The sequence below is a fragment of the Hemitrygon akajei genome, chromosome 6 (assembly GCF_048418815.1).
Source record: "Hemitrygon akajei chromosome 6, sHemAka1.3, whole genome shotgun sequence".
Lineage (NCBI taxonomy): Eukaryota > Metazoa > Chordata > Chondrichthyes > Myliobatiformes > Dasyatidae > Hemitrygon > Hemitrygon akajei.
This window is the reverse complement of record NC_133129.1, coordinates 9,960,265-9,981,467: the sequence shown is the minus strand read 5'-3', so window position 1 is coordinate 9,981,467 and position 21,203 is coordinate 9,960,265. Positions and strand designations below refer to the sequence as shown.

Here is a 21,203-nt window from a genome sequence, read left to right as displayed (position 1 = left end):
GTTCTCAGTCTGTAACTCACTTCCGGGGATCTGTTATTCTATATAAACCCCACCAATCCCCTCCACTAGTTCCCAGTCTGTAACTCACTTCCAGGAATCTGTTATTCTATATAAACCCCCCCAATCCCCTCCACTAGTTCCCAGTCTGTATCTCACTTCCGGGGATCTGTTATTCTATATAAACCCAACCAATCCCCTCCACTAGTTCCTAGTCTGTAACTGACTTCCGGGGATCTGTTATTCTATATAAACTCCACCAATCCCCTCCACTAGTTCCTTGTCTGTAACTCACTTCCGAGGAACTGTTAATCTATATAAACCCCACCAATCCCCTCCACTAGTTCCTAGTCTGTAACTCACTTCCAGGGATCTGTTATTCTATATAAACCCAACCAATCCCCTCCACTAGTTCCTAGTCTGTAACTCACTTCCGGGGATCTGTTATTCTATATAAACCCAACCAATCCCTTCCACTAGTTCCTAGTCTGTAACTCACTTCCGGGGATCTGTTATTCTATATAAACCCCGCAATCCCCTCCACTAGTTCCTAGTCTGTAACTCACTTCCGGGGATCTGTTATTCTATATAAACCCAACCAATCCCCTCCACTAGTTCCTTGTCTGTAACTCACTTCCGGGGATCTGTTATTCTATATAAACCCCCCAATCCCCTCCACTAGTTCCCAGTCTGTAACTCACTTCCGGGGATCTGTTATTCTATATAAACCCCCCAATCCCCTCCACTAGTTCCCAGTCTGTAACTCACTTCCGGGGATCTGTTATTCTATATAAACCCCACCAATCCCCTCCACTAGTTCCCAGTCTGTAACTCACTTCCGGGGATCTGTTATTCTATATAAATCCCATCAATCCCCTCCACTAGTTCCCAGTCTGTAACTCACTTCCGGGGATCTGTTATTCTATATAAACCCCACCAATCCCCTCTCCACTAGTTACCAGTCTGTAACTCACTTCCGGGGATCTGTTATTCTATATACAAAAATCTCAAACCCCTGAATTAGATCCCAGTCTGTAACTTATTTCCGGTGATCTGTTATTCTATATATAAACACCCCTCAACCCCTAGATTAAATCAAAGCCTGTAACCAACTTCCAGGGATCAGTAATTTATATAAGCCACTTGAACCTCTGGAATAGATCTCAGCCATCCCTAGAGATCTGTTATTTTATATATAAACCTTGAACCCCTGGATTAGATCTCAGCCTGTAATCCACTGCTGGGGATCTGTTATTTGACATATAACACCCTGAATTCCTCAGTTGTTTTCCCATAATCCCACTTCCAAGTGGATTTCCATTCTTTCAATAAAGTGCTTTTTACAGCTGCAAGGGGACACACCACGAGGAACAGTGGGTGGAGGGACACACTATGTGGAACTGGAGCTGCAGCTCAATGAGCTTCCACTCATACAGGAGTATAAGGAAGTCATAGAGAGGAGCTACAGGAAGGTAGACACCCCTTAGTACCCTAGCAGGAAGGTTTGTTAATGCTCCACAGTGGGGTTTAAACTTCAGTTGCAAGGGGCTGGGAACCAGTCTGCCAGAACAGTTAGTGGTGTGGTTGTAGAGGAGGTAGTTGGTAAGACATCAGACAAAGTTAGGAATCAAAAGATTGAGTATGGTGCGACTAGTCTTCAGAGCTGCATATACTTCAATGCACAAAGCATTGGAGTGCTGAGGATGAGGGAACTGGTTTACAAACAGAGGTAATGTGTAGTAAGGAGAGGGTGTTGATAGGGCAAAATTGCAGTCAAAAAAATGAGTTACAATGTAAAGGGTGAACAAAATAGAAAAACGTGAATACAAGACTGACAGTGGTGTATTTGAATGCGTGCAGAATATGGAATAAGGTACTGCATATGAACTTGCAGATTGGCAGGTACGATGTAGGCATCACTGAATCATGGCTGAAAGGAGAGTATAGCTGGAAGGATACAGATTGCATCAAAAGGACAGGTAGGAACGCAGAGGGGGTGCCGTTGCTATGTTGGTAAAAAAAATGAAACCAAATCATTAGAAAGAGGTGACATGGGGTCAAAAGGTGGTGAATCTTTGTGGACAGAATTAAAGGACTCCAAGGGTAAAAACACCTGATAGGAGTTGCATGCAGAGCCCCAAATAGTTGTAAGGATGTGGCCTACAAATTCCAACTGGAGATAGAAAATGCATGCCAGAAGGGCAATGTTAGGGGAGTTAGATATGCAGGTAGATTGGAAAACATCAGGCTGGTGCCGGATTCTAGGACGAGGAATTTTTAGAGTGCCTACAAGATGGCTTTTTAGAGCAGCTTGTGCTTCAGCCCATTAGAGAATCAACTATTCTGGATTGAATGTTGTGCAATGAACCAGAATGGATTAGAGAGTTTAAGGTAAAGGAACCCCCGGGGAAAAGTGATCATAATATGATCAAATTCACCCTGAAATTTGAGAAGAAGCTAAAGTCAGATGTATCAGTATTACAGCGGAGTAAAGGGAATTACAGAGGCATGAGAGAGGAGCTGGCCAGAATTATTTGGAATGGAACACTGGCAGGGATGATACTAGAGCAGAAATGCCTAGAATTTCTGGAAGCAATTAGGAAGGCATAGAATATATATATATATCCCAAAGAGCAAGAAGTATTCAAAAAAATCAACAAAAGACAACTAAAAAGTTATTAAGTAAAGATGGAATACAAAAGTAAGCTAGACAATAATATTAAAGAGGATAACAAAAGTTTCTTCATTTACATGGAGTAAAAGAGAAATAAGAGTAATATTGGACCACTGGAAAACAATGCTGGAGAGGTAGTAATTGGGGACAACAAAATGGTGGACGAGCTGAATAAGCATTTTGCATCAGTCTTCCCTATGGAAGACACTAGCAGAATGGCGAAGTGTGTGGAGTTGCCATGACTAGAGGGAAGGTTCTTGGGAAAATGAAATGTCTGAAGGTAGATAAGTCACCTGGACCAGATGGTTTACAGCCCAGGGTTCTGAAAGAGGTGGCTGAAGAGATTGTGGAGGCATTAGTAATGATGTTCCAAGAATCACTAGATTCTGGAATCATTCTGAAAGACTGAAAAATTGTGAATGTCACTCCACTCTTCAAGAATGGAGAGAGGCAGAAGAAAGGAAACTATAGGCCAGTTAGTCTGATCTCAGTGGTTGGGGGATGTTGGAGTTGATTATGAAGGATGAGGTCACAGGGTACTTGGTGGAACATGATAAAAGAGGCCATAGTCAGCATGGTTTCCTCAAGGGAAAATCTTGCCTGACAAATATGTTGGAATCTTTGAAGAAATAGACAAAGGAGAATCGGTTGATGTTGTGTACTTGGATTTTCAGAAGGCCTTTCACATGGTGCAACACATGAGGCTGCTTAAAAAGCTATGAGCCCATAGTATTACAGGAAAGATTCTAGCATGGATAAAAGACTGTCTGATTGGCAGGAGGCAAAGTGCAGGAATAAAGGGAGCCTTTTCTGATAGGCTGCCGGTGACTACTGGTGTCTGTGTTGGGACTGATTCTTTTTGCATTATGTCAATGATTTGGGTAATGGAATTGATGGCTTTGTTGCAAAGTTTGCAGACAACATGAAGATAAGTAGAGGAGCAGATAGTTTTCAGGAAGCAGAGAGGCTACAGAATGACTTAGACAGATTAGGAGAATGGGCAAAGAAATGGCAGATGGAATACAGTGTTGGGAAGTGTATGGTCATGCACTTTGGTAGAAGAAATGAAAGGGTTGGCATTTTCTAAATGGTGAGAAAATGCAAACAAACTGAAACGTAAAGGTACTTGGGAGTCCTTGTGCAGGATTCCCTAAAAGTTAATTTGTAGGTTCAGTCTGTGTTAGGAAGGCAAATATGATGTTTGCATTCATTTCAAGAGGACTAGAATATAAAACAGTGATTCCCAATGGGGGCAGCTATGTGTCTAAGGGGACGTTAGGGGAAACAGAAGTCATTGGGGGACGCTAAAGATTCTCAGCGGGGGGAGGGGGGCTGCACCCTAACTTGAGGCACGAGTCCTGACCAATCATTATTACAAAAAAAGGATGAGACTCTGGAACACAGGAATCACTAGCTCTGCAGGCCGTGAGCACTCATTGTCAAAACACATCTGAAATTCGGCAATCTCGTCCGACCTTACCAAACAGAAATTATTAGGGACGCATAAATTAGCAACCACAGTGTCCAACAGTTCCCCTTGACTCAGGGCACTGAACGAGTTAATACAATTTAACAGCTGGTAATAAAGTACACCTCTCAACTTTTTCGACAGACTTACAGAAAACAGGTTGCACAATAATACAGCGCTGGCCAGAACCAAATGGTGAAACAGAGCCAATGAACCTGCTGATCCCAAGTGTTGCTCTTGAGGAGTTCAAAGCAACCTTGGCTTCATATGTGTGGTCAAGTATCACCTTTGGGCATTATGAGATCTTATGTGATTGGTCAATTGGAATAATTGCTGAACACCAGCTCTATACCCACCAACATTCAGATTCCAATCTGAATCGTTATCAATGTAATTTTCGCTGTTGTAATCGTCTTCATCTTCACCTTCCCGTTCCTTTGCATTCACTACCATCATCCTATCCATATCAACTCACTGCTGTCGTTAATATCCATTTGGCATTCCCAATTTGTGTTAATTGTGTTAATTTAGCCCAATTAATGATAAATGCGTACGGCACGATCTCTCTGAGTCTGAAGGTGGTGAAGCCTTGAATTCTAATCCTGCTCAGAAACATTAACTACAGAAAGTGCGTCACTACAACGTTACCTACCAGGAGTATGGTTATATTCTGTTCCCATCCGATCAGCAATACCCCATGTGTCTTATTTGTAATACTGTACTGTCTAATGAAGCCATTAAACCAGCAAGATTGCGGAACATTTCCGTACAAGACACCCTGAAAAGGCTACTTATGGTATTACTCAGTTCCAGAAGATGAAACATCTGAAAGTATTGCACACTCGAGTCATTAACCAAGAAGCTAAAAATGACCTTGATAGTGGTCTCATTGCTTCTTATAACATTTCCAAAATGATAGCGAAGTGGGGAAAATCTCATATAGTTGGTGAGAGATTAATAATGCTTGCTGCATCAGAAGAGCTCAGCACTGTTCCCAAAATGGATACCAGTATTTTAAAATCAATCCCTCTGTAATAACTCTGTAGCTCATCATGTTGACAAAATGAGGGAAGACATTGAGTATCAACTACGCACAGATCTACAAAAATCAGAATATGGGATACAATTGGATTAGTCACTGTGTGAGATGACGAGGCATATCCACTGTTTATCAAAAATGGAAAAGTTTATTAAGAGATTCTCTTTTGTAAAAAGAGAAAAACAATTATCAACAGATAATCAATCTATGACATATTCAAAACGTATACTTAGGATGAAATTATTCCAATTAGGAACACAATTTCTTGTGCAACAGATGGAGCACCATATACAACAGGTCACCATACTGGTTTAGTAGCATTTATGAAAAAAGAAATTTCAGATCTGTTTTTAATCCATTGTGTAATTCATCATCAACATCTCGCAACCAGAAACCTCAACCAGTGACTTTTTTCAGGCATGACTCCTGTAATACTTGCTATCAACACAATTAAAGCTCATCTATTAAACAGCAGAATATTTCACCAGTTATGCCAAGATAACGATGAAGGGTTTGGACGCTAGCTTCTTCACAGTGAAGTGCATTGGCTGTTCAAAAGCTGCTGCACAAAATGTTTCTTTGTGAGCAGCCAGAAGTAGTGAAATATTGGTACCAGTGACATAGGTAGGAAATGGGAGCAGCTCTTGAAGAAAGAATATAGGGAACGAGGTAGTAAGCTGGAAAACAGGACTTCTAGGGTAGTAAGCTGTGGATTGCTAGCTCTGTCATGCGCCAGTGAGGCGAAGAATAAGATGATTTGGTAGATAAATGTGTGGTTAAGAAGCTGGTGCAGAGGGCAGGGCTTCAGGTTCTTTGATCATTGGAATCTCTTCTGGGGGAGGTATGACCTGTACAAAAGAGACAGGTTGCACCTGAACCCAAAGGGGGCCAATATTCTCATGGGCAAGCTTGTTAGAGTTGTTGTGGAGCGGGATGGGAAGCGGAATGAAGGAACTCAGGATAGGAGGGATGGTAAAAAAGCAAGGACAGTGTGCAGTCAGACTGTCAGGAAGGGCAGGCAGATGATAGGACATAATTGCATCCAGCAAGGTGAACATCAGTGCATTAGGAATGCAAAGTCAAAAAGGGTAGCAAATACAGTACTCAAAGTGTTATATCTCAATGCACAGAGTATAAGAAATAACGTAGATGATCTTGTTGCACTATTACTGATTGCCAGGTATGATGTTGTGGCCATCACTGAATCGTGGCTGAAGGATGGTTGTAGTTGGGAGCTGAATGTCCAAGGTTACACGTTGTATCAGAGGGTTAGGAAGGTAGGCAGAGGGGGTGGTGTGACTCTACTGGTAAAGAATGGCATCAAATCAGTGGAAAGATGTGATAGGATCGGAAGATGTTGAATTCTTGTGGTTTGAATTAAGAAACTGCAAGGGTAAGTGGACTCTGATGGCAGTTATGTACAGGTCTTCCAACAGTAGCTGGGATGTGGACCACAGTTTACAACAGGAAATAGAAAAGGCGTGATGATTGTCACAGGAAATTTCAACATGCAGGTCGATTGGGAAAATCAGGTTGGAATGGTTCTCAAGAGAGTGAGTTTGTTGATTACCTACGAGATGGCTTTTTCAAGCAATTTGTTGTTGAGCCTACTACAGGTTCAGCTAAACTGGATTGGGTGTTATGTAATGAACTGGAGGTAATTAGGAAGTTTAAGGTAAAAGAACCTTGTGGAGGCAGTGATCTCAATATGATTAAGTTCAACCTAAAATTTGATAGGGAGAAGGTAAAGTCTGACATAGCAGTATTTTAGTGGAGTAAGTGAAATTACAGTGATATGAGAGAGGAGTTGGCCGAAGTAAATTGCTGGAAGGAGCTGCTGGCAGGGGTGACAGCAGAGCAGCAATGTCTTGAGTTTCTGGGAAAAATGAGGAAGATGCAGGACAGATGTATTCCAAAAATGAAGTGATACACAAATGGCAAAATAGTCAACCATAGCTGACAAGGGAAGTCAAAGTTAATGTAAAAAACAAAAGAAAGGGCATAAAACAAAGCAAAAATTAGTGGGAAGACAGAGGTTGGGAAAATTTTTAAAACCTAGAGAGCAACTAAAGGAATCATTAGGAGGGAAAAGATGAAATACGAAAGCAAGATAGCAAACAATATCAAAGTGGATAGCAAAAGCTTTTCAAGTATGTAAAAAATAAAAGAGAGATGTGAGTGGATATAAGACCACTAGAAAATGAGGCAGGAGAAATAATAACAGGGCACAAGGAGATGGCAGATGAACTAAATGAGTATTTTGCATTAGTCTTCACTGTGGAAGACACTAGCAGTGTGCCAGATGTTGTAGTGTGTGAAGGAAGAGAAGTGAGTGCAGTTACTGTTACAAGGGAGAAGGTGCTCAAAAAGCTGAAAAACCTAAGGTACATAAGTCACCTGGGCCAGATGAAATGCACCCTAGGGTTCTGAAAGAGGTAGTGTTAGAGAATGTGGCGGCATTAGCAATGATCTTTCAAAAATCATTGGACTCTGGCATTGGTGCCAGAGGACTGGAAAATTGCAAATGTCAGTCCACTCAAGGAAGGAGGAAAGGAGCAGAAAGGAAATTATAGACCAGTCAGCCCAACCTCAGTGGTTGGGAAGGTGTTGGAGTCAATTGTTAAGGATGAGGTTATGGAGTACTTGGTGACACAGGACAATACAGGACAAAGTCAGCATGGTTTTAAGGGAAAATATTGTCTAACAAACCTGTTAAATGATAATTAAATTTAACTTGAACTTGAAATACAAGCTATCAAACAGTAGCCAAGATGTGGGCTACAAATTACAATGGGAGATAGAAAGGCATATCAAAAGAGCAATGTTCCAATAGTCACGGGGATTTCAATATGCAGGTAGACTGGGAAAATCAGGTTAGCGCTGGATCCCAGGAGAGAGAATTTGTAAAATGCCCATGAGGTGGCTTTTTAGAGTAGCTTGTGGTTGAGCCCACTTGGGGAAAGGCACTTCTGGATTGGGTGTTGTGTAATAAACCTATTTTGTTTGGGGAGCTTAAAGTAAAGGAACCCATAGGAAGCATTGACCACAATATGACAGAATTCTCCCTGCAGTTTGAGAGGGAAAAAATAAAATCAGATGTTTCAGTATTACAGTGGAGGACAAGGAATCACAGAGGCATGAGAGAAGAGCTGGCCAAAGTTGATTGGAAAGGAGCTCGAGCAGGGATGGTGGCAGAACAACAATGGCTGGAGTTTCTGGGGATAATCTGGAAGGTGCGGGATAGATACATCCCAAAGATGAAGAAGAATTCTAAAGGAAGAATGGTGCAACCGTGAATGACAAGGAAAGTCAAAGACAGCATTAAAGCAAAAGATATAAATAAGCAGAAATTAGTGGGAAGTTAGAGGATTGGGAAGCTTTTAAAACCAACAGAAGGCAACTAAAAATGCCATAAGGAGAGAAAAGATATAACATTAAGGGAATCTAGCTAATAATATAAAAGAAGATACCAAAAGTATTTTCAAATATAAAAGAAAGGCGAGAGTGTATATCAGAATGCTGGATAATGAAGCTACAAAAGTAGTTGTGGAGGACAAAGAAATGGTGGAAGATTGTAATAAGTATTTTGTGTCATTCTTCACTGTGGAAGACATCAGCCGTATGCCAGAAATTCAAGAGAGTCAGGGGGCAAAAGTGTACGTTGTTGCTATTACTAAGAAGAAGGTGTTTGGGAAGCTGACAAGTCTGAAGGTAGATAAGTCACCTGCACCGGATGGACTACACCCCAGGGTTCTGAAAAAGGTGGCTAAAGAGAATATGGAGGCATTAGTAATGATCTTTCAACAATCAATAGTTTCTGGAATGGTTCTGGAAAATTGCAAATGTCACTTTACTTTTTAAGAAGGGAAGGAGGCAGAAGAAAGGAAATTATAGGCCAATTAGCCTGACTTCAGTGGTTGGGAAGATATTGGAGTCCATTATTGAGGTTGAGGTTTTAGGGTACTTGCAGGTACATGATAAAATAAGCTATCCTTAAGGAGAAATCTTGCCTGACAAATACGTTGGAATACTTTGAAGAAATAACAAGCAGGATAGACAAAGTAAGTCAGCAAATATTGTGATTTTCAGAAGGCCTTTGACAAGGTCACAAATGAGGATGCTTATGGTATTACTGGAAAGATTATAATATGGCTAGAAGATTGGCAGGAAATAAAGAGTGAAATAAAAGGGGCATTTTTTAGTTGGCTGCCATTGAGCAGCAGAGTTTCAGAAGGATCAGTGTTGGGACCGCTTCTTTCACGTTATACGTGAATGATTTGGACGACAGAATTGATAGCTTTGTGGACAATATGAAGATAGGTGGAGGGACAAGTAGTGTTGAGGAAACAGGGATTCTGCAGAAGGACTTAAACAAATTCAGAGAGTGGGCAAAGAAGTGGCAGATGGAATAAAGTGTTGGGAAGTGTACAGTTATGTTCTTTGGTAGAAGGAATAAAGCCGGAGATTATTTTCTAAATGGAGAAAACATTTAAAATCAAAGGAGCAAAGGGTCTTGGGAGTCCTGTGCAGGATTCAGTAAAGGTTAACTTTCAGGTTGAGTCAGTGGTAAGAAAAGCAGCTGCAATGTTAGAATTCATTTCAAGAGGACTAGAATATGAAAGCAATGAAGTAATGCTGAAACTTTATAAGACATTGGTCAGACTGCATTTGTAGCATTGTGAGCAGCTTTGAGCCCCTTAACTAAGAAAAGATGTGTTGGCATTGGAGAGGGTCCAGAGGAGGTTCACAAGAATGGCTCTTGGAATTAAAGGGTTAACATATGACTCTGCACCCTTACTCACTGGAGTTAAGAAAAATGAGAGGGAATCTCATTAAAACATGTGGAATATTGAAAGGTCTGGATAGAGAGAATGTAGGGAGAATGTTTCCTATAATGTGAGTGTCTAGGACCAGATGGCAGAGCCTCAGACCAGAGGGACGTCCATTTACAACAGAGATGAAGAGGAATTACTTCAGACAGAGGATATGAATCTGTGGAACTCATTGCCACAAGCGCATGTACAGGCCCTGTCAATGAGTATATTTAAAGCAGAGGTTGATAGTCAGGGCATCAAAGGTTATGGGAAGGAGGCAGAAAAATGAGATTGAGAGTGATAATAAACCAGCCATAATGGAACGATGAAGCAGACTCAATAGGCAGATTGTCCTCGTACTGCTCCTATGTCGTATGACGAGGGACACATTGTGTAGATAGTCAGAGGCTTTTTCCCAGGGCTGAAATAGCTAACACAAGAGGACACAGGTTTAAGCTGCTGGGGTGTGGGTACAGAGGAGATGTCAGGGGTAAGATTTTTACTCAGAGAATGGAGAGTGCGTGGAATAGGCTGCTGGCAACGGTAATGGAGGCAGATACGATAGGGTCTTTTAAGAGATTCCTGGATAGGTACATGGAGCTTAGTAAAATAGAGGGTTATAGGTAAACGCGAGGAAATCTGCAGATGCTGGAAATTCAAACAACGCACACAAAATGCTGGTGGAACACAGCAGGCCAGGCAGCATCTATAAGGAGAAGCACTGTCGATGTTTCAGGCCGAGACCCTTCATCAGGACACGGCCCGAAACGTTGACAGTGCTTCTCCTTATAGATGCTGCCTGGCCTGCTGTGTTCCACCAGCATTTTGTGTGGGTTATAGGTAAGCCTAGTAATTTCTAAGGTAGGGACATATTCGGCACAACTTTGTGGGCCGAAGGGCCTGTATTGTGCTGTAGATTTTCTATGTTTTTATAGGTCAGTGAGCTGAGGGACACACCACTTGGATTAGTGGACTGAGTTGCTGAGAATGGGGATGGTGAGGTGGATCCAATGTAAAGTTCCTGTTCCCTCAGCTTCCTATCTGCAAATTTCCCCTTTTGCCCATGCATCATTACACTCACCATGACCCTGTCTCTGAGCCTTGCCCTAGGCTTGGGCGTGATGCTGATGGATATATAAGGGCTGAAGGAAGCCCACAGTCCTGGCTCCCCCTCATCCTCCGCGTCCACTCTGGCTGTAGAGAGCTTGGCACCTGCATGTGTGTAAAGATCCTGAGTCAGGACAACAACTCTGTGATGGCAAGGTCCTTATGCACACTGCTGACGATCAGATTTTCAGATCAGAATTTGATTCATTTATTTATCGCATGCACATCAAAATATACAGTGAAATGCATCATTTGAATTAACAACCAGTCAAAGGATGTGCCTACAATGTGCCACACATTCCAGCACAAACTTAGCATGCCCACAGTGTTCAGCAGAACAATAACAACATAAAACATTAGCAAAACAAGTCTCTTTGCCACACACACAGACAGCCCTCCAACCGCAGCATAGGCTCGTCAGCTCCGCGCCTCCAGTCCTCAGCGTGGGACTCTCAGGCTAACAGGTCTCCAATCTCCAGCCTCTAGTCTGGACTCGCAGACATCGGGCCTCTGACCTTTGAGTCTCGACCTCTGGGCTCAGTTCACCAGTGTCACTGTTAGGGTCACCGAGTCTGACTTAGGACCAGCCAACATCAATGGAACTGAGCAGTACGGAGCCACCATTTCTGTCAGGACCACAGGGTGAGCGTGAGGAAAGCTCACAGTGGTCAGGTCTAATGTTGAGTCTGGCTCTGTGACTCAGAAGGGAAAGGGGAAAGAAGAGGTGAGCTGTGCTGGCAGGGAATTTGTAATTAGGGGAACAAAAAGGGGGTTCTGTGGACGAGAACAACATTCCCAGATGGTACAATACAATACCTGGGTCTGGGACATCTTGAATCAAGTCAGCACTCTTAAGTGGGAGGGCGAACAGCCAGAGGTCGTGGTCCATGCAGGTACCAATGACATAGGTATGAAGAATGATAAGTGGCCACCAGGGTTATGATCTCAGGATTGCTGCCCATGCCACGTGCTACTGAGGCCAGAAATAGGAAGATTATACAGTTTAACACGTGGCTAAGGAGTTGGTATAGGAGGGAGGGCATCAGATTTTTGGATCATTGGGCTCTCTTTCAAGGAAGGTGGGACTAATACAGAAGAGACAGTTTGCATCTGCAGTGGAGGGCGGGGTGGGAACCAGAGTGCCAGAACAGAAAATAGACAGGTTGTGGAGGCAAATGTTGTTTAAACCTCAAACAAATTCAGGTATCAAAAGTGTCCTGACGAAGGGTCTCGGCCCGAAACATCGACAGTGCTTCTCCTATAGATGCTGCCTGGCCTGCTGTGTACCACCAGCATTTTGTGTGTGTTGCTTCAGGTATCAAAAGGTTGAGCATGGTGTGACTAATGTCCTGTGTGTGTATATTTCAATGCAAGAAGCATTGCAAATAAGGCAAATAAGTTTAAGGCATGGATGTACACATGGAATTATGATGTTGTAGCCATCAGTGAGATTTGGTTGCAAGAGGGGTAAGATTGGCAGCTCAATATCCTGGGGTTTCATTATTTTAGACATGGCAGAGTGGGAAGGATTAAAGGAGGAGCACTGGCTTTACTAGTCAGGGAAAATGTCACGGCAGTGTTCCATCAGGCCAGGCTAGCGAACTCGACTAGTGAGAAATAAGAAAGGTACGACCATGTTAATGGGGCTATGTTACAAACCACCCAACAGTTCTAGGAATTTAGAGGAACAAATCTGTCAATAGATTGCAGACTGTTGCAAGCAACATAAGGTTTTTAAAGTAGGTGACTTTAAATTTCCACATATTGACTGGGAATCCCATACTGTAAATGGACTATATGGGATAGAGTTTGTCAAATGTATTCAGGAAAATTTTCTTAATCGGTATGTTGAAGTCCTAATGAGAGAGTGCATGATACTTGATCTGCTATTGAGAACGTGACAGGAGTTTATGTAGGGAAACTTTGCATCTAGTGATCGTAATGCCATTAGTTTCAAAGTAAATATGCAAAAAGATACACCTGGTCCATGGATTGAAATTCTAAACTGGAGAAAGGCCAATTTTGATGCTATCAGTAAAAATCTGGCAAGGCTGGTCCATCTGCTTTCTGGTAAAGGTGTTCTTGGTAAGTGGGAGCCCTTCAAGTGTGAAATTTTGAGAAAAGCTTGCATGTGCTTTTCAGAATAAAAGGTAAAGATAACAACAGGTTTAGGGAGCCTTTGTTTTCAAGAGATATTGAGGTGATGGTTAAGTAAAAAAAGAGGTGCATAGCAGATATAGGCAGGTAGGAACAAATGAGGAAGAAATTCGAGAGAACACTTAAGAAAGAAATCAGGTGGGCTAAAATAAGGCATGAGTTTTCCCAAGCAGTCAAGGTGAAGAAGAAGCCCAGGAGATCCTACAGATAGGTTAAGAGCAAACGGATTGTGAAGGACAAAATTGGTCCTTGGGAAGATCAGAATGGTAATCCATGTGTGAAGCCAAAAGAGATGAGGGAGATCTTAAATTAATGTTTTGCACCTGTATTTACTCAGGAGATGGACACATAGTCTATCTGTAAGGCAAAGCAGAATCAACTTCATTGACCCTATAAAGATTACAAGAGGACATGTTTGCTGTTGTGAGCAAATCAGGGTGGATTAATCCTCAGGGCCTGACAAGGTGCTCCTTCAGTCCCTGTGGGAGGCAAGTGCAGAAATTGCAGGGGCCCTAGCAGAGATATTCAAAACATCCTTAGCAACAGGTGAGTTACCACAGCACTGGACAATAGCTAATGTTGTTTTGCTGTTTAAGAACGTCTCTAAAAATAAACCAGGAAATTACAGGCCAGTAAGCCTGACATCAGGAGTGGGAAAGTTATTGGAAGGTATTCTAACGGACTGGATATATCGGTATCTGAATAGACATAGACTGAGTAGGAGCAATCAGCATGTTTAACCAGTTTTGTAGAGTTTTACGAGGAAGATACTAGGAAAATGGATGAAAGCAAGGCAGTGGATGTTGTCCTCATGGCCTTTAGCAAGGTATTTGATAAGGTCCCACCTGGGAGGTTGGTCAAGCAGGTTCAGTTGCTCAGCATTCCAAGACGAGGCAGTAAATTGAGTAAGGAGATGGGATGTTATGTACAAGGCATCAGTGAGGCCTAATTTGAAGCATTGTGTGCAGTTTTTGACCATAAGACATAGGAGCAAAATTAGGCTATTTGGCCCATCGAGTCTGACCTGCCATTCAATCATTGCTGATCGTTGTTTCCCCCTCCTCAGCCCCACTCCCTGGACTTCTTGTAACCTTTGATGCCATGTCCAATCTAGAACCTATCAAGCTCTGGCTTCAATACACCCAATGACCTGGCCTCCACAGCTGCCTGTGGTAATAAATTCCACAAATTCCCCATCCTCTGGCTGAAGAAATTTCTCCACAGCTCCATTTTATAAGGTCACCCATCTATCCTGAGGCCATGTCCCCTTGGCCCACCACCATGGGAAACATCCTTTCCACATCTACTCTGTCTAGACCTTTCAACATTCAGAAAGTTTCAATGAGATCCCCCCTCATCCAGCGAGTACAGAGCAGAGCTATCACACTTGACTCGTATGATAACCCTTTCATTCTCAGAATCATTCTTGTGAACCTCCACTGAACTCTCTTCAATGCCAACACATCTTGTCTTAGATAAAGAGCCCAAACTGTTCACAATACTCTAGGTGAGGCCTTACCAGTGCTTTATAAAGCCTCAGTTTCATATCCCTGCTCTTATATTCTTGACCTTTGAAATGAATGCTAACATTGTATTTGCCTTCCTCACCTCTAACTCTACCTGCAAGTTAACCTTTAGGTTGTTCTGCACAAGGACTCCCAAGTCCCTTTGCATCTCAGATTTTTGGATTTTCTCTCCGTTTAGAAAACAGTCTGCACAGTTATTTCTACTGCCACAGTGCATGACCATGCATTTTCCAACATTGTATTTCATCTAGCACTCTCTTGCCCATTCTCTTAATCTAAGTCCTTCTGCAGCCTTTCTGTTTCCTCAACACTACCTGCCCCTCCACCAATCTTCATATCATTTGCAAATCTGGCAACAAAGCCATCTATTCCATCATCTAAATCATTGATATACAGCATAAAAAGAAACGGTCTCAGCACCTACAGATCACCTACCTACAGGAAAGATATAAATAAGGTTGAAAGAGAGCAGAGAAAATTTATAGACAATAGGTGCAGAAGTAGACCATTCGGCCCTTTGAGCCTGCACCGCCATTCTGAGATCATGGCTGATCATCTACTATCAATACCCGGTTCCTGCCTTGTCCCCATATCCCTTGATTCCCCTATCCATAAGATACCTATCTAGCGCCTTCTTGAAAGCATCCAGAGAATTGGCCAATACAAGGATATTGCTGGACTGGAGGACCTGATAAGGAAAGACTGAATAGGTTAGGACTTTATTCCTTGTACTTAGAAGACAGAGGGGACATTGATAGAGATATACAAAATTACGAGGAGTATAGATTAGGAAAACGCAAGCAAGCTTTTTCCACTGAATTTTAGTAGGACTACAATTTGAGACCATGGGTTAAGGGTGAATGGTGAAAAGTTTAAGGGGATCATGAGGGAAACTTCAATCAGAGGGCCGTGAGAGTGTGGAATGAGCTGTCAGCGCAAGTGGTGCACATGAACTTGATTTCAATATTTAAGCCAAGTTCGGATAGGTACGTGGATGATAGGGGTGTGGAGGGATACAGTCCCATTGCAGGTCGATGGCAGTAGGCAGTTTAAATGGTTGAGTACTGCCTAGTTGGACTGAAGGGCCTGTTTCTGTGCTGTACTTTTCTATGACTCTATGTCTGCATTGCTGTCAACTACATCAACTTTGGCTCCAACTTCCACCCTGCCATGAAATTCACTTTGTCCATTTCTGACAAAACTCTCCCCTTTCTCAACCTGTCTCCATCTCTGGAGACAATTGTCAACTGATAAATCTACCGATTCCCATGGCTATCTTGACTTTAACTCTTCCCACTACGTAGTCAGTAAAAATGCCTTTCCCTTTTCTCAGTTCCTTCGTCTCTATCACAGGATGAGGCTTTCCTTTCCAGGACATCAGATATGTCCTCCTTCGTCAAAGAGCAGGGTTCGTCTTCCTCCACCATTGATGCTGCTCTCACCTGCATCTCCTCCATTTCTCAGACATCTGTGCTCATCCAATCTTTCTACTGCTTTAACAAGGAAAGAGTTCCTCTTGTCCTTTCCTACCACATCATGAGCCCCCGCATCCAACACATTATTCTCTGCAACTTCCACCACTTTTCGACAGGACCCTACCACCAAACACCATCTTTACCTCTCCCCCATTCTCCGTGATTCCCTTGTCCATTCGTTCTTCTTCACTAATCTTCCTCCTGGCACATATCCTTCATGTGATGGAAATGCTTCACTTGCCCATTCACTTCCTGCCTCTCATAAGACCATAAGATATAACAGCAGAAGTAGGCCATTCGGCCCATCGAGTCTGCTCCGCCATTCAATCGTGGGCTGATCCAATTCTTCCCGTCATCCCCACTCCCCTGCTTTCACCCCATACACTTTGATGCCCTGGCTAATCAAGAACCTATCTATCTCTGCCTTAAATGCACCCAATGACTTTGTTGCCACAAGCGGCTGTGGAGGTCAAGATTTACACAGATTTACCGCCCTCTGACTGAACTAATTTCTCCACATCTCTGTTCTAAATCCTGAAGTTACACCCTCTTGTCCTAGACTCCCCTAACATGGGAAATAACATTGTTATATCTAATCTGTTCAGGTCTTTTAACATTTGGAATGTTTCAATAAAATCCTCCCTCATTTTCCTGAACTCCAGGGAATACAGCCCAAGAGCTGCTAGACGTTCCTCTTATGGTAACCCTTTCATTCCTGGAATCAATCTTGTGAATCTTCTTTGAACCCTCTCCAATGTCAGTATATCCTTTCTAAAATAAGGAGCTCAAAACTGCACACAATACTCCAAGTGTGGTCTCATGAGTGCCATATCTAGCTTCAACATCATATCTAGAAATGAATGCCAACATTGCATGTGCCTTCTGCATCACTGACTCAACCTGGAGGTTAACCTTTAGGGTATCCTGCACAAGGAATCTAAAATCCCTTTGTATCACTGCATTTTGAATTCCTTCCCCATCTAAATAAGTCTGCCTATTTATTTCTTCCACCAAAGTGTATGACCACACACTTTCCAACATTGTATTTCAGTTGCCACTTCTTATTGAAGAATAAAGTTGCATCGTTTGCTGTGTGGCCAGAACTATCTGGCCAGCCTTGTGTTTGCTATTTGCTATGTATCCAACTTATTGGCCAGAATATAATCTCTGTATTGTCTCTGTACTATTGAACACATCAGTGCCTTAAGAATGTAGCTAACAATGAAAGTAAGCGTGTAGAGATAATGGTGGTAGATGGGATCGTGGAGTGGTGTGATGGTATGGGGACCAGTCAAAGCCGGGAAGGGAGACACGTGTTCCAAGGAGTAGACTAGACAGGATCGTGTGATGGTGTGATAACCAGTCAAGGCCGGGAAGGGGGACACATATTCCAAGGAGTAGACTAGACAGGATCGTGCGATGGTGTGAGAACCAGTCAAAGCCGGGAAGGGGGACACATATTCCAAGGAGTAGACTAGACAGGATCGTGCGATGGTATGGGGACCAGTCAAAGCCGGGAAGGGAGACACGTGTTCCAAGGAGTAGACTAGACAGGATCGTGCGATGGTGTGAGAACCAGTCAAGGCCGGGAAGGGGGACACATATTCCAAGGAGTAGACTAGACAGGATTGTGCGATGGTGTGATGGTGTGATAACCAGTCAAAGCCGGGAAGGGGGACACGTGTTCCAAGGAGTAGACTAGACAGGATCGTGCGATGGTGTGAGAACCAGTCAAGGCCGGGAAGGGGGACACATATTCCAAGGAGTAGACTAGACAGGATCGTGCGATGGTGTGATGGTGTGATAACCAGTCAAAGCCGGGAAGGGGGACACGTGTTCCAAGGAGTAGACTAGACAGGATCGTGCGATGGTGTGAGAACCAGTCAAAGCCGGGAAGGGGGACACGTGTTCCAAGGAGTAGACTAGACAGGATCGTGCGATGGTGTGAGAACCAGTCAAGGCCGGGAAGGGGGACACATATTCCAAGGAGTAGACTAGACAGGATCGTGCGATGGTGTGAGAACCAGTCAAAGCCGGGAAGGGGGACACGTGTTCCAAGGAGTAGACTAGACAGGATCGTGCGATGGTGTGATGGTGTGAGAACCAGTCAAAGCCGGGAAGGGGGACACGTGTTCCAAGGAGTAGACTAGACAGGATCGTGTGATGGTGTGAGAACCAGTCAAAGCCGGGAAGGGGGACACGTGTTCCAAGGAGTAGACTAGACAGGGTCGTGCGATGGTGTGATGGTGTGAGAACCAGTCAAAGCCGGGAAGGGGGACACGTGTTCCAAGGAGTAGACTTGACAGGATCGTGCGATGGTGTGAGAACCAGTCAAAGCCGGGAAGGGGGACACGTGCTCCAAGGAGTAGACTAGACAGGATCGTGCGATGGTGTGATGGTGTGAGAACCAGTCAAGGCCGGGAAGGGGGACACGTGTTCCAAGGAGTAGACTAGACAGGACCGTGCGATGGTGTGATGGTGTGAGAACCAGTCAAAGCCGGGAAGGGGGACACGTGTTCCAAGGAGTAGACTAGACAGGATCGTGCGATGGTGTGATGGTGTGAGAACCAGTCAAAGCCGGGAAGGGGGACCCGTATTCCAAGGAGTAGACTAGACAGGATCGTGCGATGGTGTGATGGTGTGAGAACCAGTCAAAGCCGGGAAGGGGGACACGTGTTCCAAGGAGTAGACTAGACAGGATCGTGCGATGGTGTGATGGTGTGAGAACCAGTCAAAGCCGGGGAGGGGGACACATATTCCAAGGAGTAGACTAGACAGGATCGTGCGATGGTGTGAGAACCAGTCAAGGCCGGGAAGGGGGACACGTGTTCCAAGGAGTAGACTAGACAGGATCGTGCGATGGTGTGAGAACCAGTCACGGCCGGGAAGGGGGACACATATTCCAAGGAGTAGACTAGACAGGATCGTGCGATGGTGTGATGGTGTGAGAACCAGTCAAGGCCGGGAAGGGGGACACGTGTTCCAAGGAGTAGACTAGACAGGATCGTGCGATGGTGTGAGAACCAGTCAAAGCCGGGAAGGGGGACATATATTCCAAGGAGTAGACTAGACAGGATCGTGCGATGGTGTGATGGTGTGAGAACCAGTCAAGGCCGGGAAGGGGGACATGTGTTCCAAGGAGTAGACTAGACAGGATCGTGCGATAGTGTGAGAACCAGTCAAGGCCGGGAAGGGGGACACATATTCCAAGGAGTAGACTAGACAGGATCGTGCGATGGTGTGAGAACCAGTCAAGGCCGGGAAGGGGGACACATATTCCAAGGAGTAGACTAGACAGGATCGTGCGATGGTGTGAGAACCAGTCAAGGCCGGGAAGGGGGACACATATTCCAAGGAGTAGACTAGACAGGATCGTGCGATGGTGTGAGAACCAGTCAAGGCCGGGAAGGGGGACACATATTCCAAGGAGTAGACTAGACAGGATCGTGCGATGGTGTGATGGTGTGATAACCAGTCAAAGCCGGGAAGGGGGACACGTGTTCCAAGGAGTAGACTAGACAGGATCGTGCGATGGTGTGAGAACCTGTCAAAGCCGGGAAGGGGGACACGTGTTCCAAGGAGTAGACTAGACAGGATCGTGCGATGGTGTGAGAACCAGTCAAGGCCGGGAAGGGGGACACATATTCCAAGGAGTAGACTAGACAGGATCGTGCGATGGTGTGAGAACCAGTCAAAGCCGGGAAGGGGGACACGTGTTCCAAGGAGTAGACTAGACAGGATCGTGCGATGGTGTGATGGTGTGAGAACCAGTCAAAGCCGGGAAGGGGGACACGTGTTCCAAGGAGTAGACTAGACAGGATCGTGTGATGGTGTGAGAACCAGTCAAAGCCGGGAAGGGGGACACGTGTTCCAAGGAGTAGACTAGACAGGGTCGTGCGATGGTGTGATGGTGTGAGAACCAGTCAAAGCCGGGAAGGGGGACACGTGTTCCAAGGAGTAGACTTGACAGGATCGTGCGATGGTGTGAGAACCAGTCAAAGCCGGGAAGGGGGACACGTGCTCCAAGGAGTAGACTAGACAGGATCGTGCGATGGTGTGATGGTGTGAGAACCAGTCAAGGCCGGGAAGGGGGACACGTGTTCCAAGGAGTAGACTAGACAGGACCGTGCGATGGTGTGATGGTGTGAGAACCAGTCAAAGCCGGGAAGGGGGACACGTGTTCCAAGGAGTAGACTAGACAGGATCGTGTGATGGTGTGAGAACCAGTCAAAGCCGGGAAGGGGGACACGTGTTCCAAGGAGTAGACTAGACAGGGTCGTGCGATGGTGTGATGGTGTGAGAACCAGTCAAAGCCGGGAAGGGGGACACGTGTTCCAAGGAGTAGACTTGACAGGATCGTGCGATGGTGTGAGAACCAGTCAAAGCCGGGAAGGGGGACACGTGCTCCAAGGAGTAGACTAGACAGGATCGTGCGATGGTGTGATGGTGTGAGAACCAGTCAAGGCCGGGAAGGGGGACACGTGTTCCAAGGAGTAGACTAGACAGGACCGTGCGATGGTGTGAGAACCAGTCAAGGCCGGGAAGGGGGACACGTGTTCCAAGGAGTAGACTAGACAGGATCGTGCGATGGTGTGATGGTGTGAGAACCAGTCAAAGCCGGGAAGGGGGACCCGTATTCCAAGGAGTAGACTAGACAGGATCGTGCGATGGTGTGATGGTGTGAGAACCAGTCAAAGCCGGGAAGGGGGACACGTGTTCCAAGGAGTAGACTAGACAGGATCGTGCGATGGTGTGATGGTGTGAGAACCAGTCAAAGCCGGGGAGGGGGACACATATTCCAAGGAGTAGACTAGACAGGATCGTGCGATGGTGTGAGAACCAGTCAAGGCCGGGAAGGGGGACACGTGTTCCAAGGAGTAGACTAGACAGGATCGTGCGATGGTGTGAGAACCAGTCACGGCCGGGAAGGGGGACACATATTCCAA

The 21,203-nt window shown here is 44.7% G+C and overlaps 1 protein-coding gene across 1 annotated transcript in view; it reads right to left on the bottom strand.

Annotated features, from left to right (window-relative positions):
- cplane1 (ciliogenesis and planar polarity effector 1) overlaps positions 1-21,203 on the bottom strand; it is a 349,043-nt gene that overhangs the window by 131,819 nt on the left and 196,021 nt on the right. Inside the window, exon 29 of the mRNA XM_073047849.1 lies at positions 11,074-11,204. Within this exon, the coding sequence (XP_072903950.1) occupies positions 11,074-11,204 (131 nt within the window). The remainder of the gene's footprint in view (positions 1-11,073; positions 11,205-21,203) is intronic.